Below are 26,283 nucleotides of genomic sequence, written 5' to 3' on the forward strand. Positions count from 1 at the left end.
CCCCACTGTATCTACCTACCTACCTACCTACCTACCTACCTACCTACCTACCTACCTACCTACCTACCTACCTGTTGTCCTACCTACCTACATACCTACCTGTTGTCCTACCTACCTACCTACCTACCTACCTACCTACCTACCTACCTACCTACCTACATACCTACCTGTTGTCCTACCTACCTACATACCTACCTGTTGTCCTACCTCCACCCACCCTACCCACCTACCCTACCTACCCACCTACCCACCTACCCACCTACCTACCTACCCCTCCCCTGCCTCCTCCTACCTCCTCCTACCTACCTCCTACCTGTTTGTCCCACCCACCTACATACCTACCTGTTGTCCCACCCTACCCACCCTACCCTACCTACCCACCTACCTACCTACCCACCCCACCACCACACCCACCCACCTACCTGTTGTCCCACCTACCCACCCTACCCACCTACCCTACCTACCCCACCCTACCACCTACCTACCCTACCTACCTACCCTACCTACCTACCCACATACCTACCTGTTGTCCTACCTACCTACATACCTACCTGTTGTCCTACCTACCACCTACCTACCTACCTACCTACCTACCTACCTACCTGTTGTCCTACCTACATAACTACCTGTTGTCCTACCTACCTACATACCTACCTACCTACCTACTGTCCTACCTACCTGTTGTCCTACCTACATAACTACCTGTTGTCCTAACTACGTTTTCAATTGTTTACATTTTAGTCATTTAGCAGACGCTCTTATCCAGAGTGAGTGCATACGTATATATATATATATATATATATATATTTTTTTTTTCCATTTTTTTTTTATCGTACTGGCCCCCCGTGGGAAACGAACCCACAACCCTGGCTTTGCAAGCGCCATGCTCTACCAACTGAGCTACACGGGGCCTACCTACCTACCTTTTGTCCTACCTACCTACCTACCTACCTACCTACCTACCTACCTACCTACCTACACCACCTACCTACCTACCTACCTACCCCTACCCACATACCTACCTGTTGTCCCACCTACCCACATACCTACCTGTTGCCTACCCACCTACCTACCTACCCTACCCTACCTACCTACCCTACCTACCTACCCTACCTACCTACCTGACCTCCTACCTACATACCTACCTGTTGTCCTACCTACCCTACCTACCTACCTACCTACCTACCTACCTCCTCCTCCTACCTAACACCCTACATACCTACCTGTTGTCCCACCACCTACCACCTACCTACCTACCTACCTACCACCTACCTACCTCACCTACCTACCTACCTACCCTACCCACCTACCTACCTACATACCTACCTGTTGTCCCACCACCTACCTACCTACCTACCCCTACCTACCTACCTACCTACCTACCTACCTACCTACCTACCTACCTACATACCTACCTGTTGTCCTACCTACCTACATACCTACCTGTTGTCCTACCTACCTACCTACCTACCTACCTGTTGTCCTACCTACATAACTACCTGTTGTCCTACCTACCTACATACCTACCTACCTACCTACCTACTGTCCTACCTACCTGTTGTCCTACCTACATAACTACCTGTTGTCCTAACTACATTTTCAATTGTTTACATTTTAGTCATTTAGCAGACGCTCTTATCCAGAGTGAGTGCATACGTATATATATATATATTTTTTTTTTTCCATTTATTTTTTCTCGTACTGGCCCCCCGTGGGAAACGAACCCACAACCCTGGCTTTGCAAGCGCCATGCTCTACCAACTGAGCTACACGGGGCCTACCTACCTACCTTTTGTCCTACCTACCTACCTACCTACCTACCTACCTACCACCCACCATTCCTTCCTTCCTTCCTTCCTTCCTTTACCTACCTACCTACCTACCTACCTACCTACCTACCTACCTACCTACCTACCTACCTACCTACCTACCTACCTACCTACCTACCTACTTACCTACCTGTTGTCCTACCTACCTAGCTGTTGTCCTACCAACCTACCTACCTGTTGTCCTACCTACCTACCTACCTACCTACCTACCTACCTACCTACCTACCTACCTACCTACCTACCTACCTACCTACCTACCTACCTGTTGTCCTACCTACCTAGCTGTTGTCCCACCAACCTACCTAACTGTTGTCACCTACCTACCTATCCTACCTACCTACCTACCCACCTACCCTACCCACCTACCTACCCACCTACCCACCTACCTACCCACCTACCCACCTACCCTACCTACCCACCCACCGCCTACCTACACCACATGTTGGTCCCACCTACCACCACTTCACCTACCCACCTACCCACCTACCTACCTGTTTGCCTACCCATCTACCCTACCTACCCACCCACCTGCCTACCCACCTACCCACCCTACCCACTCACCACCCACCTACCACCTACCCACCTACCTACCTACCTGTTTGTCCCACCCACCCTACCTACCCACCCACCTACCCTACCACCACCTACCCACCTACCTACCCACCTACCCTACCTACATGCTTGCTCCCACCCACCCACCCACCTTCCTACCCACCTACCCTACCCACCCTACCTACCTACCTACCACCTACCTACCTACCTACATGTTGTCCCACCTACCTACCACCCACCTACTAGGGTGTAACGATTCGTTTTAACAACGATTCGATTTGTATCACGATTCGTGGTTGTCGATACGATTCAAGGACGATATTGGTTCATTTAGAACGATACGATCCGAAACGATTCAGTGACTTGAAATTCGATTCAGTAACCTTTTAGCCAAAAATTCAACCAGTGTGACTGAAATAAATACCTGGATACTGGACAGTGCAGGTGAAGTTTCCTAGATTCCTGTTTCTTGTAAGGACCGCAATGGTGGCTTGATAATTTCTCGCTCGTCAGGCTTCTCCTCTGTCGTCCGCCATGCTATGTTTTGTTGTCTTTGCGCCTTTGCGCTTGTGCTGCTGGCGCGGGCGATGACGTCACGGATAGGCAGACTGAATTGAGTAATGTTTAAAGCCTTTATCAGTGCTAAGAAAAACATCCATATAAAGTCTGGACGTGCTTAAATCCAATGGGTTATTTCCTAGTATCGATACAATCGATTTATTACATTTTAAAACGATGTTAGATTGATATATGTTGTCCAAAAGGCCAACTCGCCGAGCACAGATCGATGTAGTTGGATCATAGGAATATAAATCGATACATCGATGTAGTAGATGGATCGTACACCCCTACTACCTACCTACCTACCTACCTACCTGTTGTCCACCTATCTATATATCTACCTACCTACTTACCTACTTACCTACCTACCTACATGTTTCCACCCACCACCACCCACCACCCACCACCCACCTACCCACCCACCACCCACCCACCCACCCACCTACCTACCCACCTGTTGTCCCACCCACCTGTTGGCCTCACCCACCCACCCACCCACCCACCCACCCACCCACCCACCCTACCCACCCACCCACCCACCCACCCACCCACCCACCCACCCACCTACCTACCTACCTGTTGTCCTACCCACCCACCTGTTGTCCCACTCCACCTACCCACCTACCTACCCACCCACCCACCTACCTACCACCCACCCACCTACCCACCACCCACCCTACCCATCTACCTACCTACCTGTTGTCCCACCACCACCCACCTACCTACCCACCTACCTACCTACCCACCCACCTACCTACCCACCACCCACCTACCTACCCATCTCACCTACCTACCTGTTGTCCTACCTACCTACCTACCCACCCACCCACCCACCTACCTACCCACCTACCCACCCACCCACCACCTACCCACCCACCTGTTGTCCCACCACCACCACCTACCTACCTACCCACCCACCCACCACCTACCTACCCACCCACCTACCCACCCACCCACCACCCACCACCTACCCACCCATGTCCCACCCACCTGTTGTCCCACCTACCTACCTACCTACCTACCTGTTGTCCCACCTACCCACCTACCCACCACCCACCTACCTACCCACCTACCTACCCACCACCTACCTACCTGTTGTCCCACTCCACCTACCTACCCACCTACCCACCTACCCACCTACCCACTCCACCTACCCACCTATCTCACCTACCTGTTGTCCCACTCCACCTACCTACCCACCCACCCACCCACCCACCCACCTACCTACCTACCTACCTACCTACCCACCACACCCACCTACCATACCTACCTACCTACCTACCTATCTACCTACCTACCTGTTGTCCTACCTACCCTTGTTCTATTGAGCTAAAGCATGCAGACTACTACTCAGAATCTGAGGTTGGCGTTGAAGGGTCATTAAAGGGTCATTGATGGATAAATTGAGGGATGTGTTGGAGGATTTAGGGAGGGAACAAAAGGAGGATGTATTGAGAGAAGGAGGTGTGTATGTATTTTGTGGTAGTATATGTGTGGATATGGATTAGACTGGTGGGGTGTTGTCCTGTAGACGGCCCTACAGTGCAGTTGGAATCAGGGTTTCTGACTGTCCTTGTTCACTGACCTGAAACTGAAACCCAATATATCCCAAGAGATTACAGTTTTGTTTTTTTTCACTGCTGTATTTTAGCTCTAGTCTCTTTTCATAGTTTCATTCCCTGTAGACCTCAACATTGTACCATAGCTACAGAATGTAGGCTAGGACAGAACATCTCTATATTCATTATCTATACTGTATATCCTATTTTTCATTATCTATACTGGATATCCTATTGGTCAGCGGCGGCAGGTAGCTTAGTGGTTAAGAGTGTTGTGCCAGTAACCGAAAGGTCGCTGGTTCTAATCCCAGAGCCGACTCGGTGAAAAAATCTGTCGATGTGACCTTGAGAAAGGCATTGAACCCTAATTGCTCCTGTAAGTCGCTCTGGATAAGAGCGTCTGCTAAATGACTAAAACGTAATTATCTATACTGTATATCCTATTGGTCATTATCTATACTGTATATCCTATTGGTCATTATCTATACTGTATATCCTATTGGTCATTATCTATACTGTATATCCTATTGGTCATTATCTATACTGTATATCCTGTTGGTCATTATCTATACAGTATATCATGTTGGTCATTATCTATACTGTATATCCATTGGTCATTATCTATACTGTATATCCTATTGGTCATTATCTATAATGTATATTCTATTGGTCATTATCTATACTGTATATCCTATTGGTCATTATCTATACTGGATATCCTATTGGTCATTATCTATACTGTATATCCTATTGGTCATTATCTATACTGTATATCCTATTGGTCATTATCTATACTGTATATCCTATTGGTCATTATCTATACTGGATATCCTATTGGTCATTATCTATACTGGATATCCTATTGGTCATTATCTATACTGGATATCCTATTGGTCATTATCTATACTGTATATCCTATTGGTCATTATCTATACTGTATATCCTATTGGTCATTATCTATACTGTATATCCTATTGGTCATTATCTATACTCTATATCCTATTGGTCATTATCTATACTGTATATCCTATTGGTCATTATCTATACTGTATATCCTATTGGTCATTATCTATACTGTATATCCTATTGGTCATTATCTATACTGTATATCCTATTGGTCATTATCTATACTGTATATCCTATTGGTCATTATCTATACTGTATATACTATTGGTCATTACCTATACTGTATATCCTATTGGTCATTATCTATACTGGATATCCTATTGGTCATTATCTATACTGGATATCCTATTGGTCATTATCTATACTGTATATCCTATTGGTCATTATCTATACTGTATATCCTATTGGTCATTATCTATACTGTATATCCTATTGGTCATTATCTATACTGTATATCCTATTGGTCATTATCTATACTGTATATCCTATTGGTCATTATCTATACTGGATATCCTATTGGTCTTTATCTATACTGTATATCCTATTGGTCATTATCTATACTGTATATCCTATTGGTCATTATCTATACTGTATATCCTATTGGTCATTATCTATACTGTATATCCTATTGGTCATTATCTATACTGTATATCCTATTGGTCATTACCTATACTGTATATCCTATTGGTCATTACCTATACTGGATATCCTATTGGTCTTTATCTATACTGGATATCCTATTGGTCATTATCTATACTGGATATCCTATTGGTCATTATCTATACTGTATATCCTATTGGTCATTATCTATACTGTATATCCTATTGGTCATTATCTATACTGTATATCCTATTGGTCATTATCTATACTGTATATCCTATTGGTCATTATCTATACTGTATATCCTATTGGTCATTATCTATACTGTATATCCTATTGGTCATTATCTATACTGTATATCCTATTGGTCATTATCTATACTGTATATCCTGTTGGTCATTATCTATACTGTATATCCTATTGGTCATTTTCTATACTGTATATCCTATTGGTCATTATCTATACTGGATATCCTATTGGTCATTATCTATACTGGATATCCTATTGGTCATTATCTATACTGTATATCCTATTGGTCATTATCTATACTGTATATCCTATTGGTCATTATCTATAATGGATATCCTATTGGTCATTATCTATACTGGATATCCTATTGGTCATTATCTATACTGTATATCCTATTGGTCATTATCTATACTGGATATCCTATTGGTCATTATCTATACTGGATATCCTATTGGTCATTATCTATACTGGATATCCTATTGGTCATTATCTATACTGGATATCCTATTGGTCATTATCTATACTGGATATCCTATTGGTCATTATCTATACTGGATATCCTATTGGTCATTATCTATACTGGACATCCTATTGGTCATTATCTATACTGGATATCCTATTGGTCATTATCTATACTGGATATCCTATTGGTCATTATCTATACTGTATATCCTATTGGTCATTATCTATACTGTATATCATATTGGTCATTATCTATACTGATATCCTATTGGTCATTATCTATACTGGATATCCTATTGGTCATTATCTATACTGGATATCCTATTGGTCATTATCTATACTGGATATCCTATTGGTCATTATCTATACTGGATATCCTATTGGTCATTATCTATACTGTATATCCTATTGGTCATTATCTATACTGTATATGCTATTGGTCATTATCTATACTGTATATCCTATTGGTCATTATCTATACTGTATATCCTATTGGTCATTATCTATACTGTATATCCTATTTGTCATTATCTATACTGGATATCCTATTGGTCATTACCTATACTGGATATCCTATTGGTCATTACCTATACTGGATATCCTATTGGTCATTATCTATACTGGATATCCTATTGGTCATTATATATACTGGATATCCTATTGGTCATTATCTATACTGTATATCTATTGGTCAATATCTATACTGTATATCCTATTGGTCATTATCTATACTGGATATCCTATTGGTCATTATCTATACTGGATATCCTATTGGTCATTATCTATACTGGATATCCTATTGGTCATTATCTATACTGGATATCCTATTGGTCATTATCTATACTGGATATCCTATTGGTCATTATCTATACTGGATATCCTATTGGTCATTATCTATACTGGATATCCTATTGGTCATTATCTATACTGGATATCCTATTGGTCATTATCTATACTGTATATCCTATTGGTCATTATCTATACTGTATATCCTATTGGTCATTATCTATACTGTATATACTATTGGTCATTATCTATACTGTATATCCTATTGGTCATTATCTATACTGTATATCCTATTGGTCATTATCTATACTGTATATCCTATTGGTCATTATCTATACTGTATATCCTATTGGTCATTATCTATACTGTATATCCTATTGGTCATTACCTATACTGTATATCCTATTGGTCATTATCTATACTGTATATCCTATTGGTCATGATCTATACTGTATATCCTATTGGTCATTATCTATACTGTATATCCTATTGGTCATTATCTATACTGTATATCCTATTGGTCATTACCTATACTGTATATCCTATTGGTCATTATCTATACTGTATATCCTATTGGTCATTATCTATACTGGATATCCTATTGGTCATTATCTATACTGGATATCCTATTGGTCATTATCTATACTGTATATCCTATTGGTCATTATCTATACTGTATATCCTATTGGTCATTACCTATACTGTATATCCTATTGGTCATTATCTATACTGTATATCCTATTGGTCATTATCTATACTGTATATCCTATTGGTCATTATCTATACTGTATATCCTATTGGTCATTATCTATACTGTATATCCTATTGGTCATTATCTATACTGTATATCCTATTGGTCATTATCTATACTGTATATCCTATTGGTCATTATCTATACTGTATATACTATTGGTCATTACCTATACTGTATATCCTATTGGTCATTATCTATACTGTATATCCTATTGGTCATTATCTATACTGTATATCCTATTGGTCATTATCTATACTGTATATCCTATTGGTCATTATCTATACTGTATATCCTATTGGTCATTATCTATACTGTATATCCTATTGGTCATTATCTATACTGTATATCCTATTGGTCATTATCTATACTGTATATCCTATTGGTCATTATCTATACTGTATATCCTATTGGTCATTATCTATACTGTATATCCTATTGGTCATTATCTATACTGTATATCCTATTGGTCATTATCTATACTGTATATCCTATTGGTCATTATCTATACTGTATATCCTATTGGTCTTTATCTATACTGTATATCCTATTGGTCATTATCTATACTGTATATCCTATTGGTCATTATCTATACTGTATATCCTATTGGTCATGATCTATACTGTATATCCTATTGGTCATTATCTATACTGTATATCCTATTGGTCATTACCTATACTGTATATCCTATTGGTCATTATCTATACTGTATATCCTATTGGTCATTATCTATACTGGATATCCTATTGGTCATTATCTATACTGGATATCCTATTGGTCATTATCTATACTGTATATCCTATTGGTCATTATATATACTGTATATCCTATTGGTCATTATCTATACTGTATATCCTATTGGTCATTATCTATACTGTATATCCTATTGGTCATTATCTATACTGTATATCCTATTGGTCATTATCTATACTGTATATCCTATTGGTCATTATCTATACTGTATATCCTGTTGGTCATTATCTATACTGTATATCCTGTTGGTCATTATCTATACTGTATATCCTATTGGTCATTTTCTATACTGTATATCCTATTGGTCATTATCTATACTGGATATCCTATTGGTCATTATCTATACTGGATATCCTATTGGTCATTATCTATACTGCATATCCTATTGGTCATTATCTATACTGGATATCCTATTGGTCATTATCTATACTGGATATCCTATTGGTCATTATCTATACTGGATATCCTATTGGTCATTATCTATACTGGATATCCTATTTGTCATTATCTATACTGTATATCCTATTGGTCATTATCTATACTGTATATCCTATTGGTCATTATCTATACTGTATATCCTATTGGTCATTATCTATACTGTATATCATATTGGTCATTATCTATACTGGATATCCTATTGGTCATTATCTATACTGGATATCCTATTGGTCATTATCTATACTGTATATCCTATTGGTCATTATCTATACTGTATATCCTATTGGTCATTATCTATACTGTATATCCTATTGGTCATTATCTATACTGTATATCCTATTGGTCATTATCTATACTGTATATCCTATTGGTCATTATCTATACTGTATATCCTATTGGTCATTATCTATACTGTATATCCTATTGGTCATTATCTATACTGGATATCCTATTGGTCATTACCTATACTGGATATCCTATTGGTCATTACCATACTGGATATCCTATTGGTCATTATCTATACTGGATATCCTATTGGTCATTATCTATACTGTATATCCTATTGGTCATTATCTATACTGTATATCCTATTGGTCATTATCTATACTGTATATCCTATTGGTCATTATCTATACTGTATATCCTATTGGTCATTATCTATACTGTATATCCTATTGGTCATTATCTATACTGGATATCCTATTGGTCATTATCTATACTGGATATCCTATTGGTCATTATCTATACTGTATATCCTATTGGTCATTATCTATACTGTATATCCTATTGGTCATTATCTATACTGTATATCATATTGGTCATTATCTATACTGTATATCCTATTGGTCATTATCTATACTGTATATCCTATTGGTCATTATCTATACTGTATATCCTATTGGTCATTATCTATACTGTATATCCTGTTGGTCATTATCTATACTGTATATCCTGTTGGTCATTATCTATACTGTATATCCTATTGGTCATTATCTATACTGTATATCCTATTGGTCATTATCTATACTGTATATCCTATTGGTCATTATCTATACTGTATATCCTATTGGTCATTATCTATACTGTATATCCTATTGGTCATTATCTATACTGTGTATCCTATTGGTCATTATCTATACTGTATATCCTATTGGTCATTATCTATACTGTATATCCTATTGGTCATTATCTATACTGGATATCCTATTGGTCATTATCTATACTGGATATCCTATTGGTCATTATCTATACTGGATATCCTATTGGTCATTATCTATACTGGATATCCTATTGGTCATTATCTATACTGTATATCCTATTGGTCATTATCTATACTGTATATCCTATTGGTCATTATCTATACTGTATATCCTATTGGTCATTATCTATACTGGATATCCTATTGGTCATTACCTATACTGGATATCCTATTGGTCATTACCTATACTGGATATCCTATTGGTCATTATCTATACTGGATATCCTATTGGTCATTATCTATACTGTATATCCTATTGGTCATTATCTATACTGTATATCCTATTGGTCATTATCTACAGTGGGGAAAAAAGTATTTAGTCAGCCACCAATTGTGCAAGTTCTCCCACTTAAAAAGATGAGAGAGGCCTGTAATTTTCATCATAGGTACATGTCAACTATGACAGACAAAATGAGAAAAAAAATCCAGAAAGTCACATTGTAGGATTTTTTATGAATTTATTTGCAAATGATGGTGGAAAATAAGTATTTGGTCAATAACAAAAGTTTCTCAATACTTTGTTATATACCCCTTGTTGGCAATGACACAGGTCAAACGTTTTCTGTAAGTCTTCACAAGGTTTTCAAGCACACTGTTGCTGGTATTTTGGCCCATTCCTCCATGCAGATCTCCTCTAGAGCAGTGATGTTTTGGGGCTGTCGCTGGGCAACACGGACTTTCAGCTCCCTCCAAAGATTTTCTATGGGGTTGAGATCTGGAGACTGGCTAGGCCACTCCAGGACCTTGAAATGCTTCTTACGAAGCCACTCCTTCGTTGCCCGGGAGGTGTGTTTGGGATCATTGTCATGCTAAAAGACCCAGCCACGTTTCATATTCAATGCCCTTGCTGATGGAAGGAGGTTTTCACTCAAAATCTCACGATACATGGCCCCATTCATTCTTTCCTTTACACGGATCAGTTAGTCCTGGTCCCTTTGCAAAAAAACAGCCCCAAAGCATGAAGTTTCCACCCCCATGCTTCACAGTAGGTATGGTGTTCTTTGGATGCAACTCAGCATTCTTTGTCCTCCAAACACGATGAGTTGAGTTTTTACCAAAAAGTTATATTTTGGTTTCATCTGACAATATGACATTCTCCCAATCCTCTTCTGGATCATCCAAATGCACTCTAGCAAACTTCAGACGGGCCTGACATGTACTGGCTTAAGCAGGGGGACACGTTTGGCAATGCAGGATTTGAGTCCCTGGCGGAGTAGTGTGTTACTGATGGTAGGCTTTGTTACTTTGGTCCCATCTCTCTGCAGGTCATTCACTAGGTCCCCCCGTGTGGTTCTGGGATTTTTGCTCACCGTTCTTGTGATCATTTTGACTCCCACGGGGTGAGATCTTGCGTGGAGCCCCAGATCGAGGGAGATTATCAGTGGTCTTGTATGTCTTCCATTTCCTAATAATTGCTCCCACAGTTGATTTCTTCAAACCAAGCTGCTTACCTATTGCAGATTCAGTCTTCCCAGCCTGGTGCAGGTCTACAATTTTGTTTTAGGTGTCCTTTGACAGCTCTTTGGTCTTGACCATAGTGGAGTTTGGAGTGTGACTGTTTGAGGTTGTGGACAGGTGTCTTTTATACTGATAACAAGTTCAAACAGGTGCCGTTAATACAGGTAACGAGTGGAGGACAGAGGAGCCTCTTAAAGAAGAAGTTACAGGTCTGTGAGAGCCAGAAATCTTGCTTGTTTGTAGGTGACCAAATACTTATTTTCCACCATAATTTGCAAATAAATTCATTAAAAATCCTACAATGTGATTTTCTGGAATTTTTTTTCTCAATTTGTCTGTCATAGTTGATGTGTACCTATGATGAAAATGACAGGCCCTCTCATCTTTTTAAGTGGGAGAACTTGCACAATTGGTGGCTGACTAAATACTTTTTTCCCCACTGTATACTGTATATCCTATTGGTCATTATCTATACTGTATATCCTATTGGTCATTATCTATACTGTATATCCTATTGGTCATTATCTATACTGATATCCTATTGGTCATTATCTATACTGGATATCCTATTGGTCATTATCTATACTGGATATCCTATTGGTCATTATCTATACTGATATCCTATTGGTCATTATCTATACTGTATATCCTATTGGTCATTATCTATACTGTATATCCTATTGGTCATTATCTATACTGTATATCATATTGGTCATTATCTATACTGTATATCCTATTGGTCATTATCTATACTGTATATCCTATTGGTCATTATCTATACTGTATATCTATTGGTCATTATCTATACTGTATATCTTGGTCATTATCTATACTGTATATCCTGTTGGTCATTATCTATACTGTATATCCCATTGGTCATTATCTATACTGTATATCCTATTGGTCATTATCTATACTGTATATCCTATTTCATTATCTATACTGTATATCCTATTGGTCATTATCTATACTGTATATCCTATTGGTCATTATCTATACTGTGTATCCTATTGGTCATTATCTATACTGTATATCCTATTGGTCATTATCTATACTGTATATCCTATTGGTCATTATCTATACTGGATATCCTATTGGTCATTATACTGATATCATTGGTCATTATCTATACTGGATATCCTATTGCATTATCTATACTGGATATCCTATTGGTCATTATCTATACTGGATATCCATTGGTCATTATCTATACTGTATATCCTATTGGTCATTATCTATACTGTATATCCTATTGGTCATTATCTATACTGTATATCCTATTGGTCATTATCTATACTGTATATCCTATTGGTAATTATCTATACTGTATATCCTATTGGTCATTATCTATACTGGATATCCTATTGGTCATTATCTATATGGATATCCTATTGGTCATTATCTATACTGTATATCCTATTGGTCATTATCTATACTGTATATCCTATTGGTCATTATCTATACTGATATCCTATTGGTCATTATCTATACTGTATATCCTATTGTGTACATACCAGGCTATTACTATGCTTACTACCTCTTCTATTACTTGTTATTATTAATTAGACTCTTTGTTATGGATCTTGAATATTGTACTCTTAGTCTTGAGGGAGCTAGCACACAAGCATTTCACTGCACCTTTATAGCTGCTGTAAACTGTGTACGTGACTAATACAATTTGATTTGATTTAGATTTGATACCAATGGGACCAAAACCTTGCAAGGTGTCCCATCTACCCTACAGCTATATATTGAAATGGGCATTGGTCTCTTTTTCTTTAAACTTTACTCTCAGCCTTTCAGCAAGACCCACTGTTTTTATCAGTCAAATTGACCTCACTTAACAGAGTTTAGGACGACTACAGTATATTTATTTATTTATTTATTTATTTCACCTTTATTTAACCAGGTAAACCAGTTGAGAACAAGTTCTCATTTACAACTGGCCAAGATAAAGCATCTAGACCGGCCAGGCAGTCAGTCTGTCTACAGCAGACTCTCAGCTATAATGAGATCTCAACATGGCCTCTATGAATCACAAGATAATCACCCTGTCCAGTCAGTGAACACTACATCTCCCTGTCTGTCTGCCTGTCTGCCTGTCTGCTCTCCTCTCTCTCTGTCTCTCTGTCTGTCTGTCTGTCTCTGTATGTCTGTCTGTCTGTCTGTCTAACAACTTTAAATGGGCTGCTGAAGTCTGGCTGACAAATTGCTCTCCAGATGTTTTATTCAGCAGTGATGTAGGCCAGGAATTAGTGACTCTGAGAGGCTTCCAGAAAGTTCTCAGGAAAGACTGTAGCTGGTTTTGCTTAGATAGAAGTATGTTATGTAGAACAAACATGCCTCTCTAACATGTAGAATAAGGAATCATGTGAGCCCATCTGTTTGCTCATTTCCTACCATTTTAATTTCCTGGTGTCTAGGTCCGCCCCCAAAGCTCCAGCGAATGAAAAGAAGGAGCGTCCTCTGAGCACCATGAGTAGTGAGGCCTCCAACTACACAGGCAGCTCGGACTACGCTACATACCCTAGTAGCCCCGCAGCCAGAGTGAGTTATACACACACACACTCACACTCACACTCACACTCACACACACACACACACACACACACACACACACACACACACACACACACACACACACTCACACTCACACTCACACCACACACTCACACACTCACACACTCACACACTCACACACACTCACACTCACACTCACACACACACACACACACACACACACACACACACACACACACACACACAAAGGGACAAACTTTAATGATGTAAAGTAGCTGAACAGCAATGTGAGTGTATCGCTTTTGCTCATACGCCCTCTTACTCATTTTCAGCCCTCAAGATCCTCCAAAAAAATTCACAACTTTGGGAAGAGATCCAACTCGATACGGAGAAACCCCAATGCAGTGGTCATTAAGAGCAACTGGCTTTACAAACAGGTGAGTGTATGTGGAGGGCTTTATATAACAGTAGAGTCACTACAGTGAATCAGTTTATGAGTAAAGGAGACAGAGATATGAAAAGGCTCCACAGCGTCTACCCCCGAGCCATAAGACTGCCTAACAGTTAATCAAATGGCTACCTGGACTATTTGCATTGACCCCCTTTTTTTTACGTTGCTGCTACTCTCTGTTTATTATATATGCATAGTCACTTTACCCCTACCTACATGTATAAATTACCTCAATTACCTCGGCTAACCTGTACCCCCTCACGTTGACTCGGTACCGGTACCCCCTGTATAAAGGTTAAATAAATATAGCCTCGTTATTGTTATTTTATTGTGTTTCTTTTTTTACTTTAGTTTATTTAGCAAATATTTTCTTACTCTGCATTGTTGATTAAGGCCTTGTAAGTAAGCATTTCACGGTAAGGTCTACAACTTTTGTATTCGCCGCATGTGACAAATAAAATGTGATTTGATTTAAAATATAATTTAAAGAAATTATATCATTGTTGTTTTTGTTTATAGGTCGTTATAAATAAAACTTTAGAATAAGGTGCAGAGCGTTCGATTGTTAAATAATTATTAACTATTTGGTTGTAATGTCATCACCTCTTGTGAAGAGTATAGTCAGAAATACACATTTCAGATTATTCCACATTTAGCTCTATCATCAGAGTTATACAGCAAGTAACTGCATGCTTTTCATGATCAGTAACATCAATTGATCAAGTTATTTCACATGGTGTTAGCCAGAGGGTGTTAGCCAGAGGGTGTTAGCCTGAGGGTGTTAGCCAGAGGGTGTTAGCCAGAGGGTGTGAGCCAGAGGGTTTGAGCCAGAGGGTTTGAGCCAGAGGGTGTTAGCCAGAGGGTGTGAGCCAGAGGGTTTGAGCCAGATGGTGTTAGCCAGAGGGTGTTAGCCAGGAGGGTTTGAGCCAGGAGGGGTGTTAGCATATGGTGTGAGCCAGAGGGTGTTAGCCAGAGGGTGTTAGCCTGAGGGTGTTAGCCTGAGGGTGTTAGCCAGAGGGTGTTAGCCAGAGGGTTTGAGCCAGAGGGTTTGAGCCAGAGGGTTTGAGCCAGATGGTGTGAGCCAGAGGGTGTTAGCCAGAGGGTGAGAGCCAGAGGCTGTTAGCCAGAGGGTGTTAGCCTGAGGGTGTTAGCCTGAGGGTGTTAGCCAGAGGGTGAGAGCCAGAGGCTGTTAGCCAGAGGGTGTTAGCCAGAGGGTGTTAGCCAGAGGGTGAGAGCCAGAGGGTGAGAGCCAGAGGCTGTTAGCCAGAGGGTGTTAGCCAGAGGGTTTGAGCCAGAGGCTGTTAGCCAGAGGGTGTTAGCCAGAGGGTTTGAGCCAGAGGGTGTTAGCCAGAGGGTGTTAGCCAGAGGGTTTGAGCCAGAGGGTGTTAGCCAGATGGTGTTAGCCAGAGAGGTCCTTCTGTTCTTTCTTCTTCTTTTACACTAAGACACAAAGCAAGACTGAGCGGCAGGACTGCCTCATTTAGCTGATTATGACCAGACACAGTTGTGTGAACACACATAGGGCTCTGTAGCTCAGTTGGTAGAGCATGGCGCTAGCAACCCCAGGGTTGTGGATTCGTTTCCCACGGGGGGGGGCAGTATGAAAAATGTATGCACTCACTAACTGTAAGTCGCTCTGAATAAGAGCGTCTGCTAAATGACTCAAATGTAAATGTAAATGTCAAAAGGGCACTCTACAGGGAACAGGGTGTCATTTGGGACGCAGTCCTCATGTCCCTCTCCCAGCCCATGCTGTGTTGCTAGCAGTGTGTGTTCTATCCGACAAACATGACGCTTTGAGAATAGAATGGTACCTCATCCATGAACAGATCAAAGCATCGGCGAGACATTCAGGGAAGGAATGGAATCGCATGGGGTGCCGGGATGGTGGTGGATCATATTATTGGAACAAATACATCTCAATACTGTCATGTTCAAATGCATATACCACCAGGACTGTATACATACATACACTACCAGTCAAAAAGTCTGGACACACCTACTCATTCAAGGGTTTTTCTTTCTTTTGTTACTATTTTCTACATTGTAGAATAATAGTGAAGACATCAAAACTATGAAATAACACATATGGAATCATGTAGTAACCAAAAAAGTGTTAAACAAATCAAAATATATTTTATATTTGAGACTCTTCAAATAGCCACCCTTTGCCTTGATGACAGCTTTACACACTCTTGGCATTCTCTCAACCAGCTTCATGAGGTAGTCACCTGGAATGCATTTCAATTAACAGGTGTGCCTTGTTAAAAGTTAATTTGTGGAATTTATTTCCTTCTTAATGCGTTTGAGCCAATCAGTTGTGTTGTGACAAGGTAGGGGGGGTATTCAGAAGATAGCCCTATTTGGTAAAAGACCAAGTCCATACTATGGCAAGAACAGCTCAAATAAGCAAAGAGAAACGACAGTCCATCATTACTTTAAGACATGAAGGTCAGTCAATGCAGAAAATGTCAAGAACTTTTAAAGTTTCTTCAAGTGCAGTCGCAAAAACCATCAAGCACTATGATGAAACTGGCTCTCATGAGGATCGCCACAGGAAAGGAAGACCCAGAGTTACCTCTGCTTCAGAGGATAAGTTCATTAGAGTTACCAGCCTCAGAAATTGCAGCCCAAATAAATGCTTCACAGAGTTCAAGTCACAGACACATCTCAACATCAACTGTTCAGAGGGGACTGTGTGAATCAGGCCTTCTTGGTCGAATTGCTGCAAAGAAACCACTACTGAAGGACTCAATAAGAAGAAGAGACCTGCTTGGGCCAAGAAACACGAGCAATGGACATTAGACCGGTGGAAATGTGTCCTTTGGTCTGGAGTCCAAATTGGAGATTTTTGGTTCCAACCGGCGTGTCTTTGTGAGATGCGGTGTGGGTAAACGGATGATCTCCGCATGTCTATTTCCCACCGTAAAGCATGGAGGAGGAGGTGTGATGGTGTGGGGGTGCTTTGCTGGTAACACTGTCTGTGATTTATTTAGAATTCAAGGCACACTTACCCAGCATGGCTACCACAGCATTCTGCAGCGATACGCCATCCCATCTGGTTTGGGTTTAGTGGGACTGTCATTTGTTTTTCAACAGGACAATGACCCAACACGCTTCCAGGCTGTGTAAGGGCTATTTGACCAAGAAGGAGAGTGATGGAGTGCTGCATCAGATGACCTGGCCTCCACAATCCCCCGACCTGGTTTGGGATGAGTCGGACGACAGAGTGAAGGGAAAAGCAGCCAACAAGTGCTCAGCATATGTGGGAACTCCTTCAAGACTGTTGGAAAAGCATTCCAGGTTGAGAGAATGCCAAGCGTGTACAAAGCTGTCATCAAGGCAAAGGGTGGCAATTTGAAGAATCTCAAATATAAACTATATTTTGATTTGTTTAACACTTTTTGGTTACTACATGATTCCATATGTGTTATTTCATAGTTTTGATGTCTTCACTATTATTCTACAATGTAGAAAGTATTCAAAATAAAGAAAACCCCTTGAATGAGTAGGTGTGTCCAAACTTTTGACTGGTACTGTATGTTCACCTTAATGAGGGAGAACAGGCTCGTGGTAATGACTGGAGCGGAATAGGTGGAATGGTATCAAATATATCAATCGCATGGTTTCCATTTGTTTGATGCCATCCCATTTGCTCCGTTCCAGCCATTATTATGAGCCGTCCTCCCCTCAGCAGCCTCCACTGGTGTGTATGTGTGTCTGTGAACAATACAGAACAATACAATATTGTCTTAGGGGAAGGCTGTTTTCCTTGTAATCTTATCTGGAGTGTACAACAGGCCTTTATTTTGTATTCTTTATCTTGTACCACAAACTAAATCCTACGTACCTCTGAACAGCATATGGCTGTCTGGTGATCCTAGAACGAGTGACTCAGCACAAATACTTCCTACTACTGAAAATCTCAACAACGAAGACATTGTCTTTTTATATTTGTTGCTAACCAGCATCAATAAAGTTATTGTCCACAGAAGGTGTGCTAGTTTCTCAAACCTCTCCTTGGGGATCCACAGCCATTCCAAATATTCAACTATTTTATCAAGCCTTGGACCTGTTGAAAGAAAAACTAGTTCAGGGCTACAACAAAAATTGTGAAATATTTTGGGGGTCCCAAATATTTTTTTTGGGGGGGGGGTTTATGTCCCCATAAAGACATCGTTTGTTGTGACTGTCTGTTTCTGTGGTCCTTTGTTGTTTCAGGACAGCACGGGGATGAAGCTCTGGAAGAAGAGGTGGTTCGTGCTGTCAGATATGTGCCTCTACTACTACAGAGGTTAGTGATGTCCATGTACCTTTATCTAAACACCAAACAGAGATGACAGGCAATATATCAAATTAATTTGATTAATATGAATGTATATTTTTGTGCGATATTCCAAATGCCTGTATTGCAAGTATATCAACGTTTATTTTAAATTTTTATGAGCGTTTATGTCCGCTTCATTTTGGTCTCATTTCCTTCGCTCCCGTTTACACCAGAGATCTGTATATAATGACGAGATGCTCATGTCTCCGTCCTAACAACGGGGGTCGTTGTCCCAAAGGAGGGAAGGCAGGCGACAAGCTTAGGTCCAAAAAAATAAGCCCATAGAAACACATTGGGCTTATTTTGGACAGATTTTGGCGAGAGTGAAACCTCTCGCTTCGTCTCTTCCTCTCTGTTTCCACAGACACACCAAGCCCCTCCCCCTGCCACTCACGCCAACAAAGTTGAGAGATCACTTCTCCCTTTCTGACTGGCGGTTTTTGACTCGCTATTTGCATTTGAGGTTTGGTCCAATAGAATCGGTCATATGGACACCCGAAACACATTGAGACATTATTTTACTGTAATAGAGGAGAAGTTCACCTTCTAATGATACCCTTTTATGTCTAAACTCCTCAAATTGCGCTCAGAGCAGACACTAGTAAAACAGGAGTATCAATTAACATTTATTCTGGAATATTAATGCTCAGTTTGTCATGCGCAGCATTGTGGCACCACGTACCACTAACAGCATTTTAGCCACAGACTGTTATACTTGCTGTCTAGTCTGTGTTTTATAAATGTGCAATAAGTATAAAACACAATTATAGAAGGAATTGGAAACTCGTTCTCATTCTGAGAAATAAGTACGGCCACTTGATTTCAACATCTGAACAAAGTGGACAGGCTAGCATGCTGTTCAAACAGTTGGAGACGGACAGAAGGGTGTGTTCATAACAATTCAACTGTTTTGAATTATAGATCCACGTTGGCTAAACTTGAAGTATAAATATTAGCTGGCTACTCACTAGCACGTGGGCTTGTGCTTGAGAAATGGTTTATGAGACCTGTTTATTTTCTATAATTCCTCTACAAGAAGTTAATCATTATTAATTAATGTGCATTATGCATGGTTCTGGTTAAATTTGTGTTTGCATTTTCATAGACAGACTTGAAAGCCAGATCAGTGATTATTGCAAAAAAAAGCAGGTTAAATTATTTTGATAAAATAATACAATTATGAGTGGGTCTTATGGCTGTGGAAGACCTATATTTAGCCTAGGTATAATTTCACACACCCTGAATTCATTATAATATATGCAGTGTATTTTACCTTTAAGTGTACAACAAAGCTATTTAGAGAAAACTAAAAAAAATATTGAAATATGTAAATTGTGAATCTCCCATACATTTGAAAAAAATAGAGATAGGATTTTTAGGCCATATCGCCCAGTCTGTACAACCTTGATTCCCGAAGGCGGGTTTTTCCCATGTTGCATTGGAGTGAACCGACTGAAAGGGAATCTGTGATTTGTGATACAGAAGTGACATTTTGTTCATGGTGTCTTGAATCTATTAACAACAAGGCCTATGGTCACCTGTGGTGTGACTTTCATTGCTTCCTGGTGTTGTGATGCTGCCATTTAGCCATGTCTCCGTGTTTATAGCAGAGCTTTGTAACGCATGCATGCACACACAGACACACACTCGACAATGGCAGAAGTCAGTCAAGCGCTTCGATGGGGGGGGCACAGAGTTCATGACCTCTATGCCAGTACTTCGCTCTGCCGACGGGTAAACTCCCCCTCCCCCACACCCCCATGTCTGTCTGGCCAGCATTTTGCACTGCTCGCCTCCCAGGGTTTTGTCTGTCTGTCAGGGACTGAAAGGGAAAGCGGAGGGAGTGTGACAGGACAGGGGAAGCAGACAGACATCAGAAATAACATGTCTTGAAAATGACTTGTCATCATAGTGCTCAGCAGAAATGATGTATGTCCACACAAAGAGAGCAGCTATCTGTCTGGATGGGCTCCAGGCCACAGTTACGGCTAGTCTCTAGAGCCAACAGCAGACCAATGCTTGATTCACACTACAGTGCCGTCCCCAATCGTATGGTACTGGCTCTGATATCTTCTTTCTACATTGTCCTTTTGCAGCACAGCTCCAGCAACTATGGTGGATGCGTAACCAGGCCAGCCCAGTACAGCTTGGTTTGGCTCGGCTCGGCTCGAATTAGTAGTGTGAAAAGGACCTTCTGTACTGTAGCTACTTAACCTGGATCATTGCTTTACTGCCAGTGTGGCCTTTTTGGGAGGAGAGAGACTCTGTCACGGTTCAGACAGACGACAAGAGGACCACAATTGCGTCACACCAGAAAGTTTATTTAAACTTAAGGGGAAAGGGATGTAGGGAGGGAGTGAAGGCTCCAGGAGTTATCCCGTCCCGATGTGCTGGGTCTGTGCCTCCCCCAGTGGCAGCGAAGCGTCCGATGACGCCGGTGGTTGGTGGTCCAGAAGTCCTGGGGGGGAGGAAACACAGACACAACGTGGGGCGGGAATGAAACCAGGCAGCAGTACAGTTCAAGGGAAATCCAAAATACGTAGTAGCAAGGCAGAAGGCTGGTCAGAGTTACCGGGATTGAAGAGTAGTCAGGAGTCGTAATGGCAGAAGCAGGTCTGGATCTCCTGAGGCAGAAGAGTATCCCAAAAACAGGCAGGTCCGGGGGTCACAAAACCAGGGTGAGCCAGAAGCGCGAGCAAACAGGTTCCGGGTGTGAGCTTGCAGACGATCTGACACCGGAGAGCTGAAAGACAGGGCCTAATATACTGGGAGAGGTTAGTGGGTAATGCAGCGCAGCTGGCAGAGTAATTAGAGCCGAGCAGAGCAGGGACAGGTGGAGCTAGTTAGGCTGAGTAGAGAGAGAGAGGTGAGCAGAGTGGAAGATAGTGGAAACCAATTAAGGTGGTAACCCGGTGGAGTGAGAGGGCTCATGACAGAACCCCCCAAGGGGACGGCCCCAGAAGTCCCAAGAGCAACACCACGCCGGGCGGGAGGAGGGGGGCCGGAGGAGGGCTAGAACTCCTCCGAACGGGTCCGAGCGAACGTCCTCATCCTCGGAGGAAGCCGGAGGGCCGTGGTCGGGAGATGGGACAGGTCCCGAGACAGGATCAGGCACAGGACAGGAAGCCGAGCGGGCAGGACGGTTAGGGATCCCTCTGGGGCGGCCCCCTACGGATTGCAGGTTGATCAGGATGCCGTTGGTGGAAAGCGGTGATGAGAGTCCTATCCACAATCCGACTAGCTGGCACCCAGGTCCTTTCCTCAGGTCCATAGCCCTCCCAGTCAATGAGGTACTGGAGACCCCTACCCTCCGTCTGGACCGAAGCAGGCGGCGGACGGTGTAAACCAGACCACCATCGACGAGCCGTGGAGGAGGAGGACAAGGCGCAGCAGGGACCAGCGGACTCCTGGGCACAGGCAGGGGCTGCGGCAATCCGGCTGGGGGGCTGGCAGAACGACTTGTGTTGGTTGCAGATGGGGCAGGCTTGGGACGAATTCCCGTACATCCTTCCTCAGAGAGGGCCACCAGAACCTCTGGGCGAGCAGGTTGTAAGTGCGGGTGGAGCCAGGGTGACAAGCTAGGCGGGGAGTCATGTCCCCACTGAACGACCTGGGACCTCAGGTCTTCGGGGACAAAAAGGCGGTCAGCTGGGCAAGTGCTGGGACCTGGCTGGTTACGGAGAGCCTCCAGCACCTGTTCCTCAACAGCCCAGGTCAGAGCTGCAACGATGCAGGGACTTGGCAGAATCGACACAGGGTCCTTGGAGGGGTCAGGAGCGGAGTTAGTAGGTACTGGCCGAGGGGGGCAGTGCGGCGCGCAAGCAGGCAGGTTCGGTGGCAGTCCTCTCCCCACTCCCTGATCACCCCGGTCACCCAGTCGAGCTGAGGGTTGTGCCGGCGGAGCCATGGGTAACCCAGGATGAGGGGTTGGCCTGGAGAGGGGAGCAGGTGAAACTGGATAGTTTCTTGATGGTTTCCGGACAGACCCATCGAGACCGGGGCCGTGACATGAGTGACCGATCCGAGTAAGTGTCCGTCCCAGTGCCCGGGCAGGAATAGGAGGTGTCAAACGGAGGTTCTCCAGTCCCAGTTGGCGTGCCAGCTTGATGTCCATTATGTTGGCTCGGGCGCCAGAATCCACCAGAGCAGCCAGGGGTGTGAGTTGAGTCAGAGAGACGGAGGTGAACTTGCAGCAGGGGTTTGCGGTCGGAGGACTGGATGGTCATTGAACTCAACCGGACTCCCCTATGCCCGGTGAGCTTCGGCCCTTTAAAGGGCAGGTTACCACACGATGTCCATCACCTCCACAATAGAGGCAGAGGTTTGAGGTGAAGCGCCGCTGGCGCTCTGCAGGAGTGAGAGAGGCTCGCCCAATCTCCATAGGCTCAGACTGATCAAGCTGACCTGGGTGAGTGGCAGTAGATGACAGGAGCCCAGTCGGATCTCTCCGAATGCCGGTAGTAGGTGGACCTTGGCGCCCCCTCTCACGACGACGGGTCTGTATCCTCTGTCGATCCTGACAGTCAGTGCGATGGCTTCATCAAGAGTGGAAGGCAGTTCATGGGAGACCAACTGCGTCCTTGATATAGTCAGCCAAACTATGGAAGAACGCGTCCCACCAACGATGGTGTGTTCCAAGAACTTCGCCTAGCCAGGGTTCGGAAGTCGATGGAATGGTCTGCGACTGTACGTCTGCCTTGTCGAATACTGGAACAGTTCACGAGACGCCTCTGGTTGGTGAATCCAGGTCAAACACCTTCAGCATCTCCTCAGCAAACAGGTCGAAGGTTGCACATGCGGGGGTTTGACGTTCGAACTCTGCTGTTCCCCAGAGTCGAGCTCGGCCCGTCAGGTGAGTGATGGCATACCCAACTCTAGCCCCCTCCGTGGCGAAGGTCCTTGGCTGCAAGGAGAACTGAAGTCGGCAGCTAGTCAGGAATGGCCGGACCTGGGTTGAATCGCCGTTGAACCGCTCGGGTTTCCAATCTTGGGTTCCGGGCAGCGGCTGCAATGACCGGGGCAGGTAACTCGGGGCAGGGCTGGTGGGCAGACTGGCTGGGGTCAGGTTGGTGAGGAGTTGAATGATCATGGCGAGTTGTTGTTGCTGCTGCTGGGACTGCTGCTGGTGCTGCTGGAACTGCTGATGCTGTTGGTGGCCGACCTGAAGCAGAGAGGAGATGACGCCGCTCATGCGGCCTAGCTCTCTCTCAGTGTGTTCCAGGCGTAGCATAGCGGTGGGTTGCTCAGGCTCTTCGGTTTCCATGTCGGGGGAAGTGTGCGCTGAGTCCATGATGGTCAGATCGTACTGTCACGGTTCAGACAGACGACAAGAGGACCACAATTGCGTCACACCAGAAAGTTTATTTAAACTTAAGGGGAAAGGGATGTAGGGAGTGAGTGAAGGCTCCAGGAGTTATCCCGTCCGATGTGCTGGGTCTGTGCCTCCCCCCAGTGGCAGCGAAGCGTCCGATGACGCCGGTGGTTGGTGGTCCAGAAGTCCTGGGGGGAGGAAACACAGACACAACGGGAGCGGAATGAAACCAGGCAGCAGTACAGTTCAAGGGAAATCCAAAATACGTAGTAGCAAGGCAGAAGGCTGGTCAGAGTTACCGGGATTGAAGAGTAGTCAGGAGTCGTAATGGCAGAAGCAGGTCTGGATCTCCTGAGGCAGAAGAGTATCCCAAAAACAGGCAGGTCCGGGGTCACAAAACCAGGGTGAGCCAGAAGCGCGAGCAAACAGGTTCCGGGTGTGAGCTTGCAGACGATCTGACACCGGAGAGCTGAAAGACAGGGCCTAATATACTGGGAGAGGTTAGTGGGTAATGCAGCGCAGCTGGCAGAGTAATTAGAGCCGAGCAGAGCAGGGGACAGGTGGAGCTAGTTAGGCTGAGTAGAGAGAGAGAGGTGAGCAGAGTGGAAGATAGTGGAAACCAATTAAGGTGGTAACCCGGTGGAGTGAGAGGGCTCATGACAGACTCTCAAACTCTCTCTGAACAGCTGTGTCAATATTTAATGGATCTGACCATTTGTAGAGAGCGAGAGAGAGAGAGAGATTCAGTCAATAGCAGATCAAATGGAGAGCCCAGTTCATAGCTTGCCAGTAGCACACGGAGTGTTCCTGTTCCCTATTGGCTGGACACTATGAGAGAAGGAGGAAGCCCCATTTGAATCATTCTGTTTATGAACAGAAAACCCCCAATCTGGACTGAGAAACTGACGGAGATAGAGGGAAAGAGATGATCTTTCCTGCACGCTTCCTTGCCATGGAGTCGTGTAGGACCTCGATGGAGGGCAGGTGGCAGCCGATGGCCCAGTCTGCAGACAGGTGAATGCGTCGCAGGCTGCACTTGGAGCGGGCAGACGCAGACTGAAACCAGACGGTGATGTAGGAGGTAAAGATGGACTCAACGAATGATGCGTAAAAACCGGATCAGGATTGACTGATAGATTTTGAGGGTTTTTTTCAGCTGCTGCAAGTAGCACCTCAGCTGGTGTGGCTTGTTGACTGCTGTGATGTTGTCCTCCCACTTGAAGTTGTGGGAGACGATGTTCTGCCGGAATTTGGATGATTCAGCCGTGCTAACAGCTGAGCCATCAATCTGGGGGGGGGTCTGAAGTCAACCACCATCTCCACAGTTTTGTATGTGTTGAGTTCCAGGTTATTTTGACTGCACCAGGCCACCGGTCGGTCGACCTCTCCATGGTACACGGACTCATCACCATCAGTGATGACACTGACCAGAGTGGTGTCATCTGCAAACTTGAGTAGATTGTCAGATGTGTTGTTGAAGGTGCAGTCATTGGTGTAGAGCAGGATCCCCCA

The 26,283-nt window shown here is 43.1% G+C and overlaps 1 protein-coding gene across 1 annotated transcript in view; it reads left to right on the top strand.

Moving 5' to 3' along the window:
• Positions 1-26,283, top strand: part of LOC121531551 (pleckstrin homology domain-containing family A member 5) — a 241,540-nt gene that overhangs the window by 137,072 nt on the left and 78,185 nt on the right. The window contains exons 5-7 of the mRNA XM_045205197.1: positions 14,586-14,709; positions 15,015-15,119; positions 19,355-19,427. Of these exons, the coding sequence (XP_045061132.1) occupies positions 14,586-14,709; positions 15,015-15,119; positions 19,355-19,427 (302 nt within the window). The remainder of the gene's footprint in view (positions 1-14,585; positions 14,710-15,014; positions 15,120-19,354; positions 19,428-26,283) is intronic.

This window comes from Coregonus clupeaformis, chromosome 19, assembly GCF_020615455.1.
Source record: "Coregonus clupeaformis isolate EN_2021a chromosome 19, ASM2061545v1, whole genome shotgun sequence".
Classification (NCBI taxonomy): domain Eukaryota; kingdom Metazoa; phylum Chordata; class Actinopteri; order Salmoniformes; family Salmonidae; genus Coregonus; species Coregonus clupeaformis.